General features: G+C 39.9%; 1 protein-coding gene across 1 annotated transcript in view; it reads left to right on the plus strand.

The window, feature by feature from the left end:
* LOC101849838 overlaps nucleotides 1–26,369 on the plus strand; it is a gene marked incomplete in the record, with an annotated part of 91,517 nt that overhangs the window by 16,799 nt on the left and 48,349 nt on the right. The window contains 2 exon segments of the mRNA XM_005096693.3: nucleotides 936–1,073; nucleotides 14,224–14,862. Coding sequence (XP_005096750.2) covers nucleotides 936–1,073; nucleotides 14,224–14,862 — 777 coding nt within the window.

Consider the following 26,369-nt stretch of genomic DNA (forward strand, 5'->3'; position numbering starts at 1 on the left):
ATGTATTCAATTTATTTATTTATTTATTATTAAAGATATTTTAAAAATGTATTCATTTTTTTTGGAGGAGGAGGGTAGTTGTTGTTGCCACTGTTGTTGTTGTTCTTGTTGTTGCTGTTGTTGTTGTTGTTGTTGTGTTTATTGTTTAAAACATTTACTGTGTGTTTTTTGCTGGGGTTTGTTTATGTCTTTTGAGTTTTAAAAAACCTTCACCTTTCTATTCCAGACACTCACATTTTCCTCGTCATTAAGAGAAATCAGTCACAGTCTATAGCGTTTCTAAGTCACATCTCGCCACCTTAGAATTACAAAGTTCTATCATACAGTTTTGGCCGTACGGAGTTACTAAAACAATAAGATTATTCGGACTTGTTATTAAAATATCCAGAGCACTGCATTCGAAAAAGCTTGACATGACTGACTCAAAAATTTTGACATCAAATTTCTCAAAACTAGGTACTGAGCAGATACTTATTTACTTACTTACGCTCTCCCTATGCCGTCAGGTACATAAGACAGAGAGCTGCAGTCGACGCCACGCTTGCCTGTCCCTGGCCACATTCTCAAATTTCAGCAAATGCAGGCCCTGGGTGATTGCCTCATCCCTTATTGTGGATCTCTAGCTTCCAGTTGGTCTTCCTCGTTTTCTTTTTCCAGTTGGTTTCCAATACCATGTCTGATAGGGCAATCTTGTCTTTGGCATCCTTAGAACATGTCCTAAATATCTCTATCTTCTTCTTTTTATGGTCGTTTTGATTTCTTCAATTCCAGCTCTTTCCAACATTTCATTATTTGTAGTAAATTCATTTTACTTTATTAGTAAAATTCTTTGTGAACATTTTGTTTGGAAGCTTCTTAATTTTCAATACTGAACAGATAGCACTTTGTGATAAATTTCCAAGGTAGCCAATTCTGTCTATTTTGCTAATCAACAGGTGTTCAAGTTAAGGCAGTATGGACTGGGCGAAGAAAATGGAGTAAATGTGAAACCCACAAACTAAATAATGCAACGACGTCGAAGTACAAATCCTGTGGTAGAAACAGAGCATTCTTCTGTTTTTCTTCTCGAAAAGGTAATCAAACAGCAGATTGTGTTATTTATGTGACATCGTGGCGGAATTAGGCTCTCGCCAAAATAATTAAATCGAAGAAACCGAAATTTTTCGGCCCGTAAGGAAATTTTTATCGAATTTTTAAATTTGGGCTTAACACAGTAATGTTACTTTCCATTTAAAATACATTCTTATGTGTTTGGATTTTACAGGAAAACGTTGATCAAAGGCACACAGAATAACCTAAATCTGCAGTTTCCAATGACACTACAGCTTTGAATGTCCTCAAACAGTGGCGGCCATCTTTTTTCGCGTATTCTATATCTGACATCAGACAACCCCCACCTCCTTCAATCCCAAAAGTCTCAACTTCTGTTCAAGATAGATGAGTGTTTTTCAGCAAAAGCAAGACAAATAAACGGCTTTAAGATAATATCAATAACTCCTTGTGCCCAAAAATTGATGAGCGCCCGATTCCATCAGGTCGTGACACCAGTTTACATTTAAGGTTTTTTACTCTCTCGAGGACAAGTTGCAGGTGACGTCGGTGGCCAAATGGTTAGGCTACCGGACCCGTAATCGTGAAATTGCTGCGGGTTTGGGGGACCGAGCCTCAGCTAGGTCCGATGTTGTGTCCTTGGGAAAGGCACTTTACACGAATTTCCCATTTGGCCCGGTCCTTAAACTCGGAGGTTCCGCCTCTTGAATAACCTAATAGTGTTGACAGGGGCGTTAAAACTATACCGTTTCACCTTTTCACAAGTTTCAGCACATTTGGAAAGCGTTGTAGTTTTTGTTCTCTCAACAGGGCGCCGAGTTCAGGCGCATCTAGGAAGAACTGACACGATACCGCCTTTCCGGAGGAGAAAATAATAATGAAATGTTAGACGTATCTATACCACCATTTTCTCCTGAGATTAACCCATAGATCTTTGGTTAATCCCAAAGAGTTTATACAGTTTGTTAGAAGATCATTTGGTAACCCAAGTTTACACATTGGGAATCTGGAATGCCCCAATTGTGCCTAACTTTTAAGTTACAGGGTTAGGGTTAGGGTTAGGGTTAGAGTTTAGGATAGGGTTAGGGTTAGAGGGTTAGGGTTTAAGGTAGGGTTAGGGTTTGGGTTAGGTTTAAGGGTTAGGATTAGGGTTAGGGCTTAGGGTTATGGTTATGATTACGATTAATGTTTGGGTTAGGGTTTCGGTGTTATCAATTTTTTTAATAGATATAATTCGGTTTCCAAGCCCTTGAGCTCACAAAATATTTTAGTAATGAGTTTATGTATCGATTCTAGTAGTTCTATTTTTATTTGCTCCGCAATTTTAGTGAAAGACCTAAAGAACTAATATCAAATCAATAGTTCCTACTTATCGTTGATAACTGACCACTCATTGTAATTTGAGAAATACCTACTCTTTATAATCGTTGTTAAAAGAAAACTATTTATTTTAATTGACAAAAAAGCACTTATCATAGTTAACCATTTTTGTTATATTTGAAAACTAACCCCTTATTCAAGTTGACAACTTAAATTACCACTCATTGTAGCTGATAAATAGCTATTACTATAGCCTGGATAGTAGATAACCACTCGTTTGAGCCCACCACTATATCTACTCTCCCCCTCCCCCGCCCCCATCTCTTCTTTTCACTCTCCTCCATCCCCATCCTCCACCCTCCTCTCATTTCCAACCTACCTCCTTACCCTCCACCACACTCCCAACCCCCCCCCGCCCCCACAACACCTCTCCTTTTTCCTCACAGGTCTGGATGGACAAACACTACTTTAGACAAACTGCATTTGTCGTTTCCTGATTGTTTTTAACATTGAGCGTCCCACTTGGGCCTCATCAAGCACTACATGAGATTACAACTAGGATTTGCTGCTTTTTTTGGATATTACCATGCACTCTGTTTTCTTTACATTCAACAATAATCCTTTACGTTCACTTTCTGTTACAACAGTATCTAGAAGCAATTTAAGATCCTTTTCGGAGCCTACTATTAAAACCGTGTCATCTGCATACCTGATGTTATTAATATTTTCTCCATTTACTTTGAGGCCTGGACATTTTTCTATGTTTCTAATGATAGTTTCACTGTACATGTTAAAGAGGTCTGGTGACATAAAACATCCTTGCCTCACCCTTCGCCTAATCTGCTTATATTCACTGTATTGTCCATTAATTCGCACAGCAGCGTTTTGATCCCAGTACAAATTTCTGATAATTCTTAGATCTTTTCCATCTATGTCTAGCTTTTCCAGTATTTTAAACAGCTCATCATGGCTAACTTTATCGAACGCCTTTGAATAATCTATGAAGCATAAATACAGATCTTTCTGTGCTTCAATACATCTTTCCATTAACATTGCTAAGGTGAATATAGCATTTCTGGTGCCCTTGTCAGGAGCAAAGCTGAATTGTGTTTTGTATATCTTTGGTCTAACACTTTTTCTCAATCTTTCCATTATTACTCGCAGCAATTTTTTAGAAAAATGACTCATAAGGCTAATTGTTCTATGCATATCACACTCAGTGGCACCTGGTGTTTTAGGTAAAGCTATAAAAACTGACTTCATCATATCTTCTGGGATCTCACCGCTGTCATACATAGCATTTAGGAGCTTTGTTGTGGTTTCAGTGCCTAGTTCTTCAAGGGCGACAATCACTTCAATTGGAATATTATCTGGCCCTGTGGCTTTTCCTTGTTTCATTTTCCTAATGGCAGCTTGTACTTCTGCTTTCAGTATTGGTGGTCCATTTATTTCATTCTTTATTACTGGTTTTTCTCCTCTATTATATTTGAAAAATTCTTCTATGTATTCTGACCATCTGTTTAAGACATCCCCGTTGTCCATTAAAATATCCCCTCCCTTTGATTTTATGCCTCCTGTATTTGCGCATCCTTTTATCCCACTTACTTCTTGGATTTTGGAATGCACGTATTTGCTGTCCTTGTTTTGGTTTTTCTCTATTTGTTGACTTTGATCATTTATCCATGTTTCTTTTGCTTTGTTGCATTTTTTCTTTATATCCCCGTTTAAGATGTTGTACTTTTCCATATTTGATTTTGCCTTTCTTCTCTCTTCCGTTAGTTTTAATATGTCCTGGGTTATCCATTTTTTAAATTACTCGTAGCTTTCTATTTTTCGGGGGGGGGGGTATTTTCTTCCACAGCTTCTATTATTGAGTCTTTCATTTTCCCCCATAGTTCTTGCCGATTTAGTCATGTTTTCCAAAACTTGAAATTTATTTCTTACATCTACGGAGAAACATTCTTTCATTTCTTGATTTGTCTTTAAAAGGGCTATGTCAAATTTAGGTTGATACTTTGACTTTTTGAGTTTCTTCAATCTTATCTGCATTTTACACATGACTGGTACATGGTCACTATCATTATATATATATATATATATATATATATATATATATATATATATATATATATATATATATATACATTAAAAACGCAACTTTTTAAAAAAGTTAGAATAAAGCCAACTAAGCTCTGATCGTCACGATTTTGGAGACATAAGTGAATAGTTTTTAGTCCACACACCCATGCATGATTTTTGCTATTTCCATGAGTACCTTTTACCATGATACAATGAACTATACTTTAGTAAAAATGTGTTCATCAGTTGATACAAAAGAATACAAATTTTGTACCTGGAAGATGACCCGTAGCTCTTTCTAATCAAAAGTGCTACCTTTTTGTCGATTGATTAAAAAAAATAAAATTACATTACAAGACTTAGCGAAGCTGATCGCAACTTTCGCTTGAGCCTTGTTCATGGCGGAAAATCTGCCCGAAAAGCAGCTATAGGGCTAAAATGAAGTGCTTGTACTGTTCTCGACTTATACAAAGATTTTAGCACACTTGAAATGTCCGGGATGGGCAAAGAATAGGACAGTCTCGAGTGATCAGCCCTGTTAAAAAAAGGCGGATATTGCTGTCGCATCTGCAGAATTGTTTCGTTTCTCACAAGTAACAGCTCAAGGCATGCATGGAGTGCGTGAAAATGTTTCTTTCATCAGTGTGAGGCGCGGAGCAGTAAATACAGGACTCGTATCAAGAACGCCTTCTTTAGGACTGCAATTAACGAAGCCGTGACAACAGCGCCGTCATCACGGTGCGAAACCTCACAAAGAAAAAATCAGAATCTCTCAGTCATCCAACACTACACTCCTGCCCTTACACTGTCCATTTAACAAACAACGCCAGTTTCTGGAAGATCATAACATGAATGTCATGGACTGGCCAGTGTCTCTACCGGATGTATCTTTTAGACACAAGGACTGTATGAACAGACAATCGGAGACTATCGGAGACATTGGAGACATCTATCTATCGATCTATCTATCTATCTATCTATCTATCTATCTATCTATCTATCTATCTATCTATCTAACACACATGCACGCTCTCTGTCTGTCTCTCTGTCTGTCTGTCCGTCTCCACCCCCCCCCTTTCACTCTCGATGTTTCAGACGGAAACCACACGATGCCAGGCCAATGGCACGGGCACCTAAAGTACAGCGGACTGTGACTGGCGCCGCACTGGGACAGTCCACTCACGCCCACACAAACTGTCATCATTCATTCATTCATTCTCTCATTCATTCATTCACTTCATTTCAGTCAGTTCAAAAGTCCAAATATGGACATAATTGAAGGAAGTGCAATATTATTATGTAAATCTGCTGGAAATCCTGTTATAGGGATGACTAACGCGTTGATAAACAAGATGTTGTCATTAAACACAAATGTAGTTAAGACTTAATTTCAGGTGACAGTCACACCTTAAAATGACAGGTGGCAATACTACTTAGTAAGACTAGGTGGCAGGTCTATGCACTCTCCAGAAGTCAACAGGCAGTTTTGTTTATCTAAGAGTGGGTGAGGATTTCACACCTCCTTTCCCACATACCCCGTTCTCACCAGACGGCTGAGGAGCGCGACCGTTGTAAATGTCATCAGGTGTCTGACGTAATCAAATGTGTCGCCAGACTTCATGGTGACATTATTTGATTTTCAAAACACGTGGGAGATTTAGAGTTACGTAAATATACTACCCAGGCATTACAAATGTTCGTACACAGTCGTCTACCATCATTGGTGACAGGTATTTTTTTAGACAACATTAATTGCTCGAAATTGCAAGACTTCAGGAGAGTTGTACAAGAAAAGCTAGATCAAGAACTGATGCTGCATGAAGGATTTATTCCAACCGAAAGGTAAGAATTCAAGTTTGTTCTTTTAAACTACTTGAAAATATTAACACAGTAGAAATAGAGTGGAGGTTTCCTACTAAAACTGAAGCCCACATGCGGTGCAATCGCTCTTTTTGAGACAAAAGTGGTAGTTATTTTTAAAAAAATAGTCTCTACCCTTTGCTTTTAAATTTCTCAAACACCATTTTATGGCATACAAACGCTTACATGCATACATTTTTGGACATTGTTCAGGAAAATCCAGGAAATACGAGTATAATAAGTGGATAACCCCAGCTTTAATAATTCCACACAAAAACACAATTTTTAGGTGGCCCACCACCCTTTATATATGTAGCGAGTTCAGCGCATTTTAGTACATCATTAATTATGCGTGCGCGCGTGTGTGTATATTTATGTTTTTTCATGCTCAAACTATAACACCACCCCCCCCCCCTTTCAGATGTTGTGTCTTCCGTGAATTGGCCCGTTTGAAAGGAACGTTTTCCGACCATCCCTCTTATTCATTACAAAGATCGGAATCAGAGAGACGTATATTACTCACTGTCAAGAGATCTATTATTTTTTAAAAACTGTAATATAATATTGTTTTTTTTGGCCTGATTAAAAACAAAAGAAGTGTAAGTATTAGGTCCCACAAGCGAAACATTCTAATGTCTGAAATCAAATTTTTACCACATTTATTGGAAGCTACTCGGTAAGACTTCGGACAAAAAAGAAAGAATTATCACAATCCGCCAGCAACCAATTGAGTTCTTTGGAATTTTAATAGCTTGTGTTTAAACGTCAAAAAGATACATAACGGGCTTGAGGCCCATTTTTGACGTCACGTAAATAAGCAGAAGCAGAGTTTAAAAAGTGCCAAATTATGCTTGTCAAAATGAAACACATAAAAAAACACATTAAAAGTATTTTTATAACACTTTATTTGAACTTGTTTTATGCTAAAAGAGATAACTAAAATAGCAATAAGGCAAATAACTTCGTTTAAAAAGGAGATAAATCAAAAGTGTGCTAAGTGACGTGTGACAACGAGATATAAAACAATGTCCAATCTTAGTACTATATCTTGAAAACTGCAGAAAACAAATAAAAATAATGAAAATGGAAAAACGAAACACCAAATGTGCAGAAACATGTACACATTTTTAAAATTCTAAAGTCTATTGTGGTGTAGCGTGTAACTAAACACACTTTTCATATGTTGTCCAATTTCGTGAGAGGTTGTTGCTCCAACTGTTGGAGGATTCCACTCAAAATAAAAAGTTAATAGTATTGATGCTTTTTTTGTAGTAGTTAGTAATTTCAAATGAGAAAAGCATGACAAAATACCAAAAGACAGTGTATTTAGTGACCTTTATGCGTGTACAAACACACTTTCTTAAGATTGTAAGGTTAACATGTTTAACAACCTTCAATGTAAAATGACAAAATAATGAGACTGAACTAAAATATGATTATGTTGGATAGAAAAGAAGAAATACAGTCCAACATGCCCTGACGGCCACACGGCCACTTTCCATTTCCCCCCTTGCGTTATTTTTCTATATAATTTAACTGTGTAAAACGGTCACCTGTCCAACGCGGCTGTGGCCACCATATTTTAACTCACAATCCTTATCACACAATCACACCAAGCAATAACACCTGTCTTAGACGGCCACTTTAGTGACTCCATTACGTTAAAAGGGCGAGAGAGAGAGAGAGAGAGAGAGAGAGAGAGAGAGAGAGAGAGAGAGAGAGAGAAAGAGAGAGAGAGAGAGGGGGAGAGAGAGCATGGTGTGTTTATATCATGTATGTGTGTGCGTATGTGTGTATATAATGTGTCTGCATGTGACGGTTTATGTGTGCATGCATTTGTTTGTGGTGTAATATAGTGCATGACACGTTTTTAGTGCGAAATTTTCTCTTGGGAAGACTGAATCTTCATCTTTCGAAGTCGAGGGTTCGTTCTCGTAGTCTGAACAGCCGTATGCACCGCCCACAGCCGAACGCTCTATATCCCGGACTCTAGCATGGAGATCATCAGGAGAGAATGCGTTGCTGTTTCGGGCTCTTCCTCTCTACAGCTTTTCTGACGCACCGAGCCCCCTCACCGATGTGAGGTCTCCATGTTAGTTCGACTGTTTTCCTCTGCTGCCAACTTTTAGGATTCATTCCAGCCTGCATCCTCTCGCTTCAACCAGATCCAGTGACTGGCTTTCTCTGCTGTCTCCTGAAGGGAGTTTGTGAGTTCGTTGCTTTTCTTTGCAGTAAGTCCTGCCACTCTCATCCACTTACGGGAGCTTGTTGCTACAAAACCTCTGCATCCTACCTCTACAGGAAAATGGTTGCTTTCCATCCTGCCTTCTCACTTTGTTCGACGAGTGCCTCGTAACGGTTTTCTTTCCGCTCATGTGCGGCACAGATATTGTCCTCGCTGGGCACCGTGAGCTGTACGAAGTGCACCACTTTGTCTTTTTCCTTCCATAACACCAAGTCTGGCTTTTTCGTACTTGGAATTGGGAAGAATCTCTCAAAGCCCTTTAAGTCAGCGGCTACATCCCATGTGCCTCCGCTCTTGTCTTCCATGGCTTCGTTCGCTTTCTTTCGATTGGTAACCTTGCTTCCTTGCGGAACAAACGCAGTCTTGGTGAGTCCATGCTTCTGTAGCTTGGGGGCGTATTTTCCCTCTTCCACCTGTTTTGTCGCCATTGTGGTGAGCACTTTCAGCACCTCATTGTGCCTCCAGGTGTATCTGTTAAGAGCCAGGTTGCAGTTTGACAAAATATGCTTCATGGTTCCTAGCTTACCGCATCTACACATTGTCATGTTGTCCTCCTGTACCTTCCATCGGACAAGGTTCACCAGTGAAGGCAGAGCATCATACGTAGACCGGAGAAGAAAGCTTAGCCTTGATGTATTCCACTTTCAGATGTCACCCGACTTTTCTTTCCGCTACATGCTCTTCCCATCTGGTCATTTGTCCTTGCTGGCTACACTGGATGAGATGAATTTCTCGCCTCACTGTCTCCATCTTTTGCAAATGTCTTGTTGCAGCTTTTCTTTTGTCTCGCTGAGACATTTTCCTGAAAGGTCTAAAGTCGCCATTACCTAGCCCTAATCTGTCAGGTTGCGCTGGACCGACAATGTCGCCATGCTCCAATGCAGAGATGATCTCGTCAGCTTCATCTTCCGCCTTCCACTTTCTGGATGTTTTGACACCTGGAGGTTTTCTACTGATCTCCTTATTCCTTGATTCTCTTAACATCAAAACGGTTCTAATCTTGCCTGCTTTGTAGATCTCCACGATTGACGTGAGAGGTATTTGAAGCGCACCTCTATGTCTGTACAGGGATGACGTGTTAATTGTACGGGGTAGCCCCAATCACTTCCTGATGTAACTGTTACACTTTCTTTCGATCATCTCAACTCTTGACAGAGCAACTTCATACATTGTCAGTGGCCACGCCAATCGAGGGTAGAGGGCAAACTGTAGACACCATATCTTATGCTTTCCTGGAAGCTTTGTCTGGTCAATTGCTTTCAGCCAAATTCAGCCTGCTTCATGATTTCCACGCCTTGACTCCTATCAGACAGCGTTCCTGAGTACCCAAACTCTTAACAGGTTGTTCTTTCACTGTGGGCATTTGCTCCCCTGCAATTGTGAACTTCAGTTGCTTCTGTTTCCCTTTGTGGATAATCAGGCTTGTAGATTTCTTAGCTTTAAACTTCATCCTGGTCCAGGTGACAAGCTTATCAAGCCGATTCAACACACTTTGCATTGTGTCTGCATCTCTTGTCAGTAGGGTCACATCATCCATAAAGGCTTTGTTTGGTGATCTCACCTTTGCTTCTTCTTCATCGCATTCTGCAGATCTCAGTAGCATCTCCATTACCAGGATGAACCAGATGACCGATATAGAGCAGCCAGCTGCAATCCCACTCTCTAGTCGGTGCCATTCCGTTGTGAAATTTGCCGTTGAGAATCGCACCTGGAAGTTACTATAGTATTCTTTCATGATGTCTTGCACCTCTTGCGGGACGTAGAAGAAATCCATTGCCTTCATCAGCAGTTTATGGTAAACAGACCCGCATGCATTCACAAGATCCAACCACACTACGTTTAACCTTTCCTTGGTTTTCTTGGCCTCTTGGATTGTGTCCCAAAAGGTGAAAGCATGCTCACAGTCCTCTTTGCAAGTATTCCCATAAAAATCTTGCACGTCAGGTTTATGATTGAAATAGGTCTGAACTGTCCTATCTCCTTTGCTTTCTGTTCTTTGGGTAGATACACGCCCTCCGCTCTACACCAATCTTTGACGATTTCTTTGTCTATCCAAAGGCCTCTTAGCATCTCAAAGAGGGTGTGTCTCAGCGTGTCGCAATACTTGAACACCTTATAAGACACGCCATCTCCTCCAGGTGCACTTTTTGCTCTTGTCTATTTTACAAACTCATCTACTTTTTTCTCTCTTGTTGTTTGTTTTGTTTTTGTAAGTGTATTACGGCGCTCACAACTGCATAAGCTAATAATAATGAGCGCGCGGGACACATTGAACTTTTTCAGTTGGTAGGAAATTTTGCATTTTGCCCGGGTGGCGGCCGAAGCCTACTCTTATCGATTTTAGACCACCAAAGGATCTTTAACGTGCGCAACTTGCACACGGGCCCTCTGAGATTTTTCGCCCTTGTCCGAGAAGTCTAGGTGTAGATCTTTCCTACCAGAAGATCAGGGGTGTGGCCGAAAGACAGCAGTAAAAAGAAGCCAGGGAGTAGCAGTAGAAATGCTGTAGAAAGTATCAGGAGCCCAGAGGAGGGGGGGGAAGGAGATGAGGGAGAGGGGGCAGAAAGAGGAGACGAAAGCAGACGACAGAACATTTCTCGAGAGCAGGAAAGGAGGTGAAAAGAGACAAATTTAGAGAAGAAATTAATTTTTTGGTCACTACCCGGATTCGAACCTGGGACCTTTGAATGAGAGGCCAACACCTTAACCTGTAGGCCACGAGAGCCCCCTTCTTTCTCTCTATTTGGTCCCAGATAATATTTGACCACGGTGGTAGCTGGACGCTTCAGGCCTCTCATATAAGGAAGCGGTTCTTCTCTTCTTGAATCGCTGGTCGTCTGCTTAAGCATCGAGTTCTTCTTTCGTACATTCCAATTTACCACTTCGTGCCTCTGTGAACAGTTTTTGGCTGCTTCATGAGGATTCTTCAGAAATTGTTCACGTTCCCTTTTCCTCTCTTTTCTCCTGGTACACCTTCTTTTGTGCCTCTGTAGGTCTCTGCTCTTTTTCTTAAGATCTTCAAATAAGATTCTCAGGCCTTCTATCTCTTCTGGTGGTACGTACTTTTTCTGCTTTTGCAAGTCTCGTTTCTGTTTTCTTAGCTGTGCAAGTACTCTCTGCCTTCTGCTCAATCCACTTTTCTTTTCCGTCTTTTTCTTTCCTTCACAAATGCCAAACTCTCTTATTGCCGAGTCATAGATAATGGTCGCAAACGCACTCAAGGTTTTTTTTAGCATCACTTCTGTTAGAACTCTTTTTTACTTTTTCAGTTTCCTCTGGACATCTTCTTCTAACGTCCTGTATTGTGCCTTCTCGTTAGCAGCAGGCCACAATATTCTGAGTTTCCATAACTCTGGTTCCTTCGTTTGCTGTTCCATCTCATGCTGAGAGAGGGTGAAAGGAAAGTCGACTGAAGCACTAATCGCTCCGCTTTGGTTTTCATCCTGGGATGATTTGCTTCGCGTCTTACAATCTGACGATCTGCACTGTCTTCTCTTCCTTAAACAGACTTTTCCCTAGTGCACTCTCAGCCCTCGCCAGGTATCGAATTTTCTGTAGCACTGCTCGCATTTGAATCTGTTCTCTTGATTTTCTTTCTGAATTGTCCTTTTAACGTTTAGGTCATTGTTCACGGAACCGTCCTTGTGGATCTCTACTGCTTTTCTGACACACCGAGCCCCCTCACCGATGTGAGGTCTCTGTGCTAGTTCGACTGTTTTCCTCTGCTGCCAAAAAAGTTCTGAACTGAGCAAAAGCAACACTTTTGTTTCTATTAAAACATTATGTACAATTTTAGTCTAAAGCCATCTAAGACAAGTATCATTGTTTTATAATGTGGGAAACTGTTGATGGTTATTGGTGATTGGTGTATGCATACTTGCTTTCTTCATTACTAATGAGGAATCGAATTCCATTGTCCTTATAACTTGTCACTACATCTATTACTACTGACGAATTTAATTTCATTGTCCCGCCCCTTAAATTCAACGATTATCATGTTTTATTTGAACATATATTATTGGTTGTTAATTACCTACCTAGTACCTAGTCAACCACGCCGGGAGCGATAGTCACTGTAGTGCTGAACACAACCTTCCTCCTTTCACTTCTGTCTCGGGACTTTCCAACGATCTCATTAATATTTAGCTCAGTGATGTTAGAGAGTTTTGATATGTACGCTATTGATATTTTCTTGTATTTATTTTCTATTACACAAACATGTTTATTTGTATTAATGATAATGTGTCATGACCAATATCCATACTTCTGCGTTTTTGCTTGCATAATTGCTTCTACTTCTGATTTGTTATGTTATATTTTGTTTTCCCTCACAATCTATTTTCAGTTACCAGTAATTAAAGATAAATACTTTTTTGTTCTAGTAAGATCAAGTGAATGTGTTGTGTTATATTCATAAGTGATTGAAGTAAGCTTTCTCTTATATTATGATTGTGTGGGTGGACTTTTGAAAATGTATGTGTGTGTGTGTGTGTGTGTGTGTGTGTGTGTGTGTGTGTGTGTGTGTGTGTGTGTGAGAGAGAGAGAGAGAGAGAGAGAGAGAGAGAGAGAGAGAGAGAGAGAGAGAGAGAGAGCGAGACAGACAGACCAACAGACAGACAGACAGACATATAGAAAGACAGACAGACACACAGACGATCGGAGACAATCGGAGAGAAAAAAACGAAACAAATTACGTGATTTCTCTCCCTTGTTCATTTACAATGTAGCGCGCATCACTGAACGTCTTTGAACAGCTGACAATGTAACTTTTTCTCTCCCATTGTGTCTGTTTGTTTGTCTGTCACGGAGCCCGTCTGTCTGGTTGTCTGTCTGATTGTCTGTCCGCCTGCCTGTCCGTCCGTCTGTCTGTCTGTCTGTCTGTCTGTCTGTCTGTCTGTCTGCCTGTCTGACCCCCCCTCTCTCTCTCTCTCTCTCTCTCTGTCTCTCTCTCTCTCTCTCTCTCTCTCTTTTGGTGAGTCAAGTACCCGATGTATACATCTAAGCTGTTCTATAGTTAACTTGGCAGTGTTTGTTATCTTGTGTACATATATTTTGATGAGTGGGGTTTTTTAAATTGTTGTTCTTGTGTGTGGGGAGTGGGGGCGGAAATAGAGAGAGGGTGGTGTTTGAGGTGGTTTGGAGGAGCGGAGAGTAGTTTGCGGGGAAGGAGGGGGTGAATCCATTTGTTTTGGATAGTCAATTCGATCTACTTGGCTTTTGTTGTTGTTTTTTTCTGTACTTTTTTGTTTAGTACAATTTGCTTTTGTCTTTGTTACTCGCATTCTTCGAATACTGTTGATCAGGTGTGAATACATCCTAACATTTGTAGATGGATGGAGGGCAGCCCCGGCAAGTCCGCATTTTTCTGTCTTTTGGTTGCCACTAGTGTAGATGTGTATCTATTTTAGTCTTTACCATCATTTTTATCATTGTCATTACCATAAAGTACCTGACCTGAAACAGCGATCATGGTTCTCCAATCATTTCTGGATTATTATTATTATTATTATTATTATTATTATTATTATTATTATTATTATTATTATTATTATTATTATTATTATTATTATTATTATTATTATTTTCATCATCATTTTTATTAACACACGTCAATTCCGATTGTCTTGGTTTTTATGTCAAATTAAAAGAAAACCGACTAACATTCACAGGTAAACCAAAGCTCTGCTCATGGAAAAAGGAGGAGAAGGAGCCAAAGACTGTCTTCTTTGACCCAAGCAGCTCAGACTACATCAGATTTCAACTGTGCGTCGTGGCGTTTCCAGATCTGATTAAAACAATAAAGCTCAATGAGAAACAGGTGATAGCAAAGCTTAGTTATAACGAACACAGGGTGACCATCCAGCCAGATCCTCGAGGTCTGCACCAGCATATGGTGGAAATAGAGCTGAGGGATAAGTCTTATCGAGCTGAGATGTCTGTGGAGGTGGAAGTGATCTCCAGTGAATACAATAGAGCGACATTTCCGGTGGAACTCCGTCCCGTAGGTTGTCCAAAATCTCTGTCTGCAATTGGGAGCAGTTTCAATTACGTCACGTTGTCGTGGAAACCAGTTCCGGAGTTCGACATGAACCAATCCTACTACGTCTTTTACAGCAAGCTGTCAGAAGGGACGTGGCATCGAAGTCACGTAAGGGAGAGTAAACCAATGGGTGGCCTCGTCTCATGGAATGTGACAGGTTTGATACAGGACAGCCGTTACCTCTTCAAGGTCGTGGCACTGAGCAATGGCTCACGGGTAGATGACGTCATCAAGAACTACTGTTCAAAAGAAGTCTCAGAGGCTACTGGTATGTAGAGATTCCTGTCGTTTCTATACTGTTTATACGCACGCGCACACACACACATACACACGCACTCACACATACTCACATATGTATATATTATGTATATAGGTATATAATATATGTATATATATATATAAACACACTCACACTCACACACACACATACAAACACAGACATACACATGCACACACATGCACAAATACACACACAAACATGCACACACATAAACACACACACACACACATACACACAAACAAAGGCACACTCATACACACACATTTTAAATTTTAAATCAATATTTTTTATCCTCTGACGAAGATGACAACTTAAGCTTGAACAACAAGTGGAAAGTTTGTAAGGATACATCAGCTTTTCAAACCTGTCATCATTGTCATCATCATTATCGTAATCAAGTGCCAAATCTGCAACAGACATAAGCGATCATGGTTCTCCGTTCATTTCTTCGCTCGGATCATCTTAAAAGCCACATTGCCCTAAGCTTTCCTTGTCACCTATCTGTTTACATTCTCCAAGCAGGTTGCTCTGAGCCCACCACTACCTCATTTAGCTTCAATTTTGCTAGAGAGAGCTAGATGTTCAAGGCCTTTATATCCATTTAAGTGTTCCAAAACGTGCATGTATTGTCTTTTCCTGATTATTTTTATTAGCGAGCGGCCAAGGTGGGTTTCAATTACTTCCTCATTTGATTTTCTTTTCCTCCCAAGATATTCTCAACAGTCTCCTATAAACCGCACTTATGTTGCTTCTAATATACAGTGGCGTCCAAAAAAACTTGAAAATGTAATCACCCAGTCATCGTGTTAAAGCCCTGGATTGCCCACTCATGCAGTATACACATTTAAAGATAAATATTCTACTTCTTCTGACACATTAATAATTCATCTATATTAAGGGGTGCCCGCGTTACGGTCACTCAAAATTGACCTTGAAAATCGGCTTGGAAATAATTAACGAAATCAACGAAAAGAAAAATGTCTTCGTGCGTGTATTGAGAAACATCAATATTGGTATAATGGACAATGACATACATTACATATTCAATGAATGGAAAATGTAGCTCAGTAATAAACAATATTTTATTACGACATTTTGTAAGGGAGTTTTAAACCTAACGGAAAGCAGAGCAATCTCAAATACTCTAAGGTATCGAATTAAAGCGTCCCCCCCCCCCCCACTTATTAATTTTCAGTTTTCTTGAGGTCCCCCCTCCTTCCACCCACCCCACCCCGCTCCTTATTCCATATCCACCGTTTATTATTTTCCAGCTTGCCACGACCGACGATCATGTGAAGCTTTATATCTAGAATCTAGATATCTAGATCTAAATTCTAGTCTAGGTTTTTGTCGAAAAGTCCTTAAGCCGCCAGAATGGATCGATAACCTTCTTTATCACAATGCCCAACAGCTTACTAGATCTAGTACTAGTAGATCTAGGCCTACTCTCGGCGTGGCCCGCCCAGCACTGGCTACGGGGTTTCAGCGAGCTGGCTAAACTACACAGTTCGAAAGGAAGCGGAGAAAGTGCTGGTTTCCAAGATAAAGATTCAAAATCTCATCTATTTTATAGATCTAAACAGGGGTGGCTCGTGGGTCTAAAAGTGGGCGTGCACAATCAACTTAAAGCAGTTTGGATATAGTAAAGGGCATGATAAATGAGATGTATTATTCAACCTACCCGTTTAGAGAAACTCTATAATTTGAAGAAGAAACGACTTTTAATAGTCCTGGAATTTGGATGGGTGGACGATCGATCTTGTACTGATTTTATTTTGCTTCAAGAAACGGTCAACAATTCGATTAACTATTATGCCCCAGGCCTCCTTTGCAGAAATGTCGTTAGTGTTGTGATGTTTACTTCTCTTGGAAGCTTGGTCTTACTTGTTGATGGATGAAACACTTACACTATTTTGTCATTTCCCGGACGGTTGTTTAAAAAATGTTGCTAGAGCTTGTTGGGCTGCTATGGCGTTGTAATTTGTTGTTGAAGGTATCCATATACAACGTTAACATGCGTGAACAAAAAGTGCATAAAGAAGAGAAATATATCGCTCTTTAATACATTCAAGAGACCACACGTTTCGTAGGTGGTATTATCGTCCCCATGCTCAGACTGAATTTCTTCAAGATAGATCAGGATCTCTCCTTTCCAAGTGAAGACTGCGCTAAAAGTCGAGATGGAAAATCTCAACTTGTTTCCGACGGCCATGGAATATTCCGGTGACAAACGCGTCGATGCATTTTGTAGAGTGGGCAAAAACGTCGAAAAGTCTGCAGCGCTAGCGAAAAATATCCTGCAGTCTGCGCTGAACAAATGTCTTTAAAACAAGATTCAGCCGGTGCGCATATAGCAATGAACAAAGACAACATAAAGGGTAAATTGTTGCATCTGAGTCTGTACACCAGAGACTCTCCTGCTCATTACAGATGTCCAGTCGTAGGTTTTGGCGATTCCTCGACGTTGAATGGTCCAAAAGTTTCGTTTAGGGTTGAAACGAGCCCTGATGAAGTTCTATCTTTGGCTTCAAAGACTTTACAAACCACTCTACAGGTTTTCCGTCCTTAATATACCTCAGAATTATCGCAGACTGACAATTGACCTTCATGAGCTACTTCGTCAGCCTGGATAGGAAGAAGGTTGAAAGAACATATTTATGTCTTTATTCATTTCTTCGAGGTATATTTTGAAAATACAGTCCAGCAGTTCGTGTTGTATTATTTTGGAAGTACATTTTGCAACAGTGGCGCTTTGCAGATGATCAAATAGTATTCTGTCAATTATGGCGCCTTGTGCAGTAAATCAAGAAAAATACCTTTGTTTCCCCACAAATTGCCTATTTTATGACCGCAGAGGGCGAGATCGTGAGTTACACAGAAAAAACAAACACTCGATAACCCTACACAGTACGTGCCTGTTCTTTCTCACCAGTTCGTTATAGTGAGACTTTGCAATGAGATGACCAACATCTAGCTGCTCTACTATGTCTATTAGTCCGAAAGTGTGATGCTTAACTGTTTTGTTGACGTGCGCTCTTGATGTCTCAAGTCTTTAAAGGGGTGGGGGGAGGGCGGCTACACCCTCAATCAAAGTCAAGATTCGGCTCCAAATTATGGAATTTGAGTTGTAGGCATTTTCAGCTTCCTCGGCCTCTTCTACAACTATTTCATTGCATAAGAATCCCCAAAAATCGTATTGTTTCCCATACCGGGCATGTTTGTCACCACCATTTCCTCATAAAGTCAATATTTAATTTTCTGTATCGACCGTTTTCTCAAAACACGACTTTTTTCTATACTGTTTTGAATAACTCCAGTATTTTTCATCCAATGTTAATGAAATGTTCACTGAATGAAGAGATGTAATACTAAAAATTTGTCTATTGACGTTTTGATATATAGAATAGATTTTTGTTGGGGGTGTCTGGAGTGTGGATTTTCACGGATTTTTTGCACACTTGAATTCTACCACAGGAAAAAAATCATTAAAAATGTTCTAATTCGTTCAGTAAAAAACAACAACTGACCATTTCTTAGATCTAATGTTTGTTAACATGCATGCAAAAAAAACAAATTAATTTCTGCTATGGGCGATAAGTGTGGTATTCGTTACGTAAGACATGTCAACAAAATCCAATATGGCCACCGTATCCATGTAAACGAAACTTGTTTCTCAAATTTGATTGCGGATTTTAAAACTCCTTACTATGCTTGTTAAATGTGTGCAATTTGCTTTGTTTCACATGGACAAGATCAGTAAAACCTGTCTTAGATCACTTGGCTCCCTAAGTCCTTAAAGGGCAGACAATAGATACCGTACTATTTTTTGGTCCTGAAGATCCGTTTTAAAAACACTATTGTACCTTTTTGTTGGTAACATTACTATAGTATCTTTGTGTTGGCGAGGACCTAATTCTTTCACTCTCTTATTGTCACTTTGGTCTAGAGAACTGAATTAATTTGCAAGCAAAAAATGAACTCATAAATCCAGCATTTTAATTGCACACTCAAATAATAAAACTGTCATCACAACACCATTCCAAGTAAGGCTATTCTAACACAATGACCTAAATACGTCATGTTGACCTCACTCAAGTTCATGGTTACAGAGGTGGGGCTAGAGATATAAATGGCAAGACAATGGACCAATCGCACACCACGGTGAGAACTTAGGTGGATTCCTCCGAAGATGTCATAAAACGGGCATTGAAAATTGTTTAGCTAGCGTGAACTGGTCTGAGATCGCGTTATTTTTTAGACTGTCTCTATGAGCTTTGTTCGGCTGGGGCACTTTGAGATTGTGCCGACTTATTTATTTATGTACTACGAAACTGGCTCCAAACGTCATCGTTGTTTGGGTCTGCCCGCAGAGTATTTTTCAAGTTAGATTAACACCACTGAACATGATATTTTTCACTTGGGTTAAGCTCCAGGACTTGCTATAATATGGTGAAGTAGATGTTGTAGAGTGCTACAGATACGCTAATGACCGACTCGGTTCTGGCAAGGAACGTGTGGGAAATTGATTGAATAATGGATGTTAAAGGTTCTTTTTATTGTCTCTTTATGAGTGTTCTGCGCATTAAAAATATTTGGCGATGTGCGGGACCGTGCTCTATGGGCGAGCCGCCGCTGGATCTAAACCATGTCCTAATTGCATCTAAATATGAAAATGGTGCAAAATCAAGCCAAACTTCGATTAATAATAGATCTAGATCTAGATATAATACTCATGGGCCAAAACACAAAATGTGAGGCAGCATGGTGGAATCAGGCTCTCGTTAATTTTTGGGCATGTAGAGTTATTGGTATCACCTTAAAGCTTGTTCCCTTGCTTTTATTTGGATGAAAAAAATGTCCATTCATCTTGAATACAAGTCGAGATATTTGCGAAAGAAGGAGGTGGGGTCACCTGTTTTCAGAGGTAAAATTAGTGAGAAAATGGGTGTCGAAAATTAGTTATTTCCTTAGCTTAAGAGTTCGTGCTAACTGAAAATTTACTTCTTTTTTTTGCCTTTAATCAACGTTTTTTCAGAAAAATCCACACAGAAATGAGTTTTTTAATGGGCATGTCCGCTATCGGTGGATACGAGGTTCGCTGTGAAGGAATTCGTAAGTTTACACCGCTATAGCTAATCATACACTTGTGCTAATTCCTTTCGTTCCTTTCGAAGTGCTTACTTTGCCTATCAGCTTTGGAATTTTCCTAGAGATGAACATTTTAATGCTATTATGTTTATGAACGAAAGTAACAACGACCTATGTAATACTGTGACCTCGCCGGGACAATAATTTTCAACTCTACGGTGGCAATATGTAAGTTAGCAAAAAGTCCATCACATTGTCCCTTTCATTGTTAGCTGGTAAGACAAGCTAAGCTATATTATATTGACCAAACATTTGACGAAACGTGACGTGTGCCCTCATGAGATCTGTGACACAGAATACTCTTACATGCAACAGCATCTCTACACATCACATCACCTCTCTCTCTCTCTCTCTCTCTCTCTCTCTCTCTCTCTCTCTCTCTCTCCCTCTCTCTCTCTCTCTCTCTTTCGCTCTCTCTCTCTCTCTGTATCTTTCATACGTGCTTGTTTTCTCACTTTTTCATCCCATACCCCTAACAAAAAACCAAACAATCGATATTTGTGGTGTAGCAATCAGGCGCTTCACTGTCACACTCGGGAGACTTGAGTTCAGTTCTTGAGCATTGAGACTTTCTTTTGAGTAGCTGGGTCTTTCTGCTGGGATGTGGTATCCCTCTAAGCCCGGATTAGCTCTGACAGTGACAGGCAGGGTCGAAAGCCAGCTTCCTAAATGATCTAAATTGTGTCAATAGAAGTGTAAATACACCTGCATTATCACCCCCCCCCAAAACGACCAACAAACAAACAAAAACAAAACAAAAAACCATCACACACACATCAAGGTAAATGCACGGGCAAACCAAGGGGAAAAGACAGGCTGAAATGTGTACTAAATTGAACACCACTTCTTGGAGGGTACTAAATGAACATACAAAAAAAGACAAGACTGTACTAAAATAAAGATCAGTGAGAAACGCGCTAAACACTAACGCAAATTTTGGGGGTTCCGTTGTAGCCTAGTGACATTTTGGTTTGACCTTGAACAAATTGCTTTAAAGCTGTCTTATGGAAAATAAGTAGATGATACCAGACAATAAAAGATTATGAAGAATCGAGGAGAATTGACTGGCGCTTTTTTCTTTAAAAAAAAAAAAATTGCGAAATTCGTTTTTCACATTCCGTTATTTGTGGCAATTTCTGCCTGCCATACACTGATCCTGTATTTGCCCGCGAACTTCCGCATTTCTGCGCACATCATGTATTGCCTCGGTGCAGAGTCAAGCCGATTTAGTATGGCAAACTGGTAATACATGTAACACAAACGCGCCTTTCCCACAAGTCTTCCAGTGTACAACAACTGTTACCATTTATCTTGTCTTACGGCTATAACTGTAGGCCTATTATAATAGGCTTCTAATTCTGAGAAAAGAAAAAAATACGAGCTTAGTTAGTCATTTAGTCGGGCTATGTTTATTTTCAGCCCTTTATAAGCCTCTCAAAAACTCATTCTACACTAGCCCCCTTCCCGCTGTTTGAGTACTTCTACGCCAAGTAGGTCCCTGACCTAGAAACTTTAAGCGCCTAGATGTACGTTTGGCGAGCGTGCAGACGGGAAGTGTGATGGTGGTACCCCTCACCCTTTTCAAGGTAAAAGTACTCACTCTCAAGACAGCATTCATTCTCTTAAAAATAACATCCAATCTCGTTTTAGCTGTTACTTTCCAGGGGAAACCATTTATAGGGGCATTATCGATCGTCGAACTTGACCCCTTTCCTTTCTTTTCTAGTTGTAGTACCAGACGCGCTCTAACTGCAATTGTTATGGTATCCTCTGTTGAACACTAATTGTCTGAAGGCTTTTGTTCCATATTTTTCGACACTCAACAACCCCTGACAATGGAAACCACAGATGATTTTTCATGTAAAATAGCATGCAAATCCTCATGTGTATAAAACACTCACACAAGGGCACTTTACATCTCAACAAAGCAGAAATAATAGTTTTAAAAAACCATGGTTATTTTGTGTTATTGTTTGCACATTTCTTTGCTCTTTCTGAACATGTATGGTTTAATGGGTACGGTATGCTGGGGAATGCAGAGCCACAACCATCCCTTTTAGTAGTATGCTGGGGAATGCAGAGCCACAACCATCCCTTTTAGTAGTATGCTGGGGAATGCAGAGCCGCAACCATCCCTTTTAGTAGTATGCTGGGGAATGCAGAGCCACAACCATCCCTTTTAGTAGTATGCTGGGGAATGCAGAGCCGCAACCATCCCTTTTAGTAGTATGCTGGGGAATGCAGAGCCACAACCATCCCTTTTAGTGCACATGGTGAGATTGTACACGTTTAGCTTGCCACACCCCCCCTCCCACCCCCCCCCATGTTTTCTTGGCAACTGGTAGTGACTGTCCAACCAAATTAGCATAGCGGAAGTAGGGGTAGTATTACAGTTTCACTTGACGATTTTAATGCCATCATACTATTGTTTTTAGGAGCAAGAAGAAAAGACTTGTATCATCTGTGGAGAGGGGTTTGATGCCAAGCCAGTTACGCTCACAGAAAAGGGGAGCAAAACCATCTACAGCATCAGTGCAAAATTTGGAGAAGCTGTGTTTGCAAAGTCAGGTGACAATGTCCATTAGACCTGTAGAGATCGCCACTCTAAAAGACATTATTTTCCATCAAAGGATCCAAAACTTGCAAAGTCACCTCGGAACAGGTCGTGCTCCAGAACAAGTCAGAGAACCTGGTAAATCCCTTTGTGTTTGTCTTGCACTCAAAAGGTGAAAAGAGGCAAGAAAAGCTGAAGCGGCCATCCTCTGATTTATGTACAGACAACGCAATTCAAGGACTGTTTTACTGTTTTGCGAGAAGAGGGGTGAAACAGACAGATGGTCAAGAGAGGTAACAGGCAAGATAGAGTACATGCAGGATCTTTTTGCACGTGATGCTGCCTACCACAACGTCTGTTACACACATTTCAGAGAAAGGAAAGGGGTACCTGGTATTTTTTGCGAGTGGTGAGCCTGCTGCAAAAAATATGTGCCCTGGGCCTGGGTGACCCCGGAATGAACGCTGCTTCCAAGCAGTTGTTGATTATCTCGAGAATGAAGATATAGAGCAGGTGACTGTCCCAGACCTTGTTAACCTCAAACAGAGATTGGTCAAGATTGCACATACCAACCCTGAAACACTCCATTTAGTCTTTGAATTTGAGCTGACAAACATACCAACATCGCTCTTTGGGACATCTGGACTTCCCACGTCCAGTCAGCAAGCATCGTTAGGCTAATTGTCTGTGCCAGCATCTGCGTTTGTTGCCATTTTTTTGTCCAAAAGTTGCCATAAGTTGCCATAAGTTGCCACAAAAATGGCAGACGTTGCCATAAAAGTTGGGCTCTGTTTTAAGCATCCAGAATATCATGTGTAGCCAAACAGAGTGTAAAAACTTGAAAAATACAGATTTCACAAGAGAATGAAATCAAAACTAGAATAGCACTTAAACAACAAAAATTAACAAATAAGGGCGTGTGTCCACCTTTCCAAAAATAGGCCGTTTTTTAAACCCTAAACGAGTGTAATTCAAGAAAAAGTACAGGATATTTTTAACATGTAAATTATAGAACCACACACAAGGGCCAGTATTCGGCTTTTGGTGGAGACACGCTCTAACATAACTATAACACATTTATATATTTTTTTAAAATGTAGGAACAACATCACATTAAATAAAATTGTGCTGTGTACCCAGAAAATATAAAAAACAACACATTAGAACAATTGTTTTTTTTTAAATTAGAAATCTAACTCACCAACAAATTAAAACACAACAAAGGGAAGATAAAAGACACAGCAATGTATCTTACGTAATGTACCTACATTCTTCGCATGAAAATATCTATACATTGACGCCTTAAAATTATCTAAATACATGTCTAATTTTGTAATGAAGTATCATTTTTTTGTTGAAAAATGCAAAAATCGCGGCCGCAACAAATGCAGATGCTAGTCTGTGGTCACTCTCAACACAGGAAATTGCCAAGTTGCCAGATTGTGTCAAAGTAGTCCTTGACGGTGGTGATCTTCTGCATCGTTTGTCTTGGGGCAGAGGAATTACCTACAAAAAAGCTGTGGAGAGCTACTTTGACTACGTCGTTCGAAATTATGACACACGAGCAAGGGTGGTGTTTGATGGATATGTCAGCGGCCCATCCATTTTTTAAAAAGATAAATCACCATGATTCTGTTTTCTTCACATTCAACAATAACCCTTTACATTTACCTTCTATTACAACAGTATCTTGAATCGATTGAAGGTCCTATTCTGAGTCTGCAATTAAAACTGTCTTTGGCGCATCTGATGTTATTAATATTTTTGGCCATTCACTTTGAAGCCTGGACATTCTTCTTTGTTTCTAGGGATTGGTTCAATATATATGTTAAAGAGGTCTCGTGGAATGAGACATCCTTGCTTAACACCTCTTCTAATCTGCTTATATTTGCTGTACTCTCCATTAATTCTTAGAGTAGCGTTTTAGTCCTAGCGCAAATTCCTGATGATTCTTAGATCTTTTCCGTCAATGTCTAGCTTTTCCAATATTTTACATAGCTTTTCGTGTCTTACTTTATCCAAAGCCTTTAAATAATCTATGAAGCATAAATACAAATCTTTTTGTGATTCAGCACATCTTTCTGTTAATATTGTTAAGGATACTATAGCATTTCCGATACCCTTGTCAGGAACAAAGACGAATTGCGTTTTAGACATCTCTGGTCTTGTCTCTTCCTCATTCTTCCCGTTAGTACTCGAAGCAAGATTTTTGTAAAATGACTCATAAGGCTTATTGAACCATGCATCGCACTCTCAGTGGCACCTGGTGTTTTAGATAAAGCTATAAAAATTAACTTCATCATATCTTCTGGGAGCTAACAGCTATCATAGATAAAATTTAAAAGCTCTGTTGTTATGTTGTTATTTCAGCGTCCAGTTCTTCTGGTGTGACAATTACTTCAATTGGGATATTATCTGGCCCTTTGTCTGAAAAAATACTTGATTTTGAGATTGCCTGTATTGTTTCTTGTAAGGTACGACGCTTGAAGAAACAAGCAAAGGACTCAACTTTGGGCCTGAGGCTCGAATCCCGAAGCTGCAACCTTATGATCACAACTCCAGTAGCTTGACCACTAGACTGCCACAGAAATTAACCTCATGCGTTTTAAAATATTAAATGCTTTGCATAAGGGTGAAATCAGATGCTCTTCAAAGTAATGAAATCAAAGAAACCCACATTTTTCCACCTGTTTTCAATGTTCTCTTTGGCTCAGCACTTTCTGTTTGTTATCACTGGAACATATTTATTTGTAGATATTTTACTGACAAATGTTGATCAAAGGCACAGAAAATGTATAGTTAAAGTTTTCAAGTACACTGCAGCTTAAGAATTCACCAAACCTTGGCGGCCATTTTCTTGCTGACTTTTGCCTCTGAAACCAGGGGACCCCACCTCCTTCAATCGCTAATATCTCAACTTCTATCCAATGTATATATTATGTGTTTTTGTTATTGAAAGACGGTAAATGAATAAGCTGTAAAGTGATACCAATAACTCTATACTACACACCTAGAACTTGACGAGCGCCTGATTCCTCCGCTTCGTGATACAAATGTGCCACTGGATTGCAACCTTCGGCTAAATCATTATTATCATCATCATTGTTTTAAAAGCAGAGTAGGTAGGGAGTGTCCTGAATGAATTACAGACCAAAAATGAATTTTTTTTAAAAAACGTTTGGCTGGACGTTTGGCCACGGGGCAACTGAGAGTAAGACTATGTTAGCCCTATATAGTACAGGGAAAGGGCCTAACGTTACTAACAAAGAAAGTCTTAAAGTTACATGTGGTTACCAGGCCAGACGGAAGTTACTCAGTGAGAGCCACGGCAAGGGGCTAATTATAAAAAAGCAATGCTAGTCTAGCAAGACAATCAAGGAATTTTATCCCTACGACTGTACGAGAGATCTAGCTTGCAACACGGTGGGTGGGGTTCTCTTCACCGCCAGGCTGACAGTTAACACTTGTCTTCCACCACCCTTTCCCAGCGTTCAACACTTGCATCCACATGCTCTCACACAGAATCTGCCAAAATAAGGGTGTTTCACAAAACAATTTATTTCTCAGCGTGTAATAAAGCTAGAGATGAAAGATTTACAGGACAGTTAGATATGACTTGGCTATATGTACATGTAAATAAATTTCAATTTTGGTCATGTGACTTCTTCTTTTTTAGGGCAAAAATGTGCCAAATACATAAACATTGATGAAAATGAGCAGTTTGGGCATACCAGTGGGTAGCAAAAGAAACTAGAGAGAGAGAGAGAGGGAGAGAGAGAGAGAGAGAGAGAGA

Source organism: Aplysia californica, unplaced genomic scaffold, assembly GCF_000002075.1.
Source record: "Aplysia californica isolate F4 #8 unplaced genomic scaffold, AplCal3.0 scaffold00135, whole genome shotgun sequence".
NCBI classification, from domain to species: Eukaryota; Metazoa; Mollusca; class Gastropoda; order Aplysiida; family Aplysiidae; genus Aplysia; species Aplysia californica.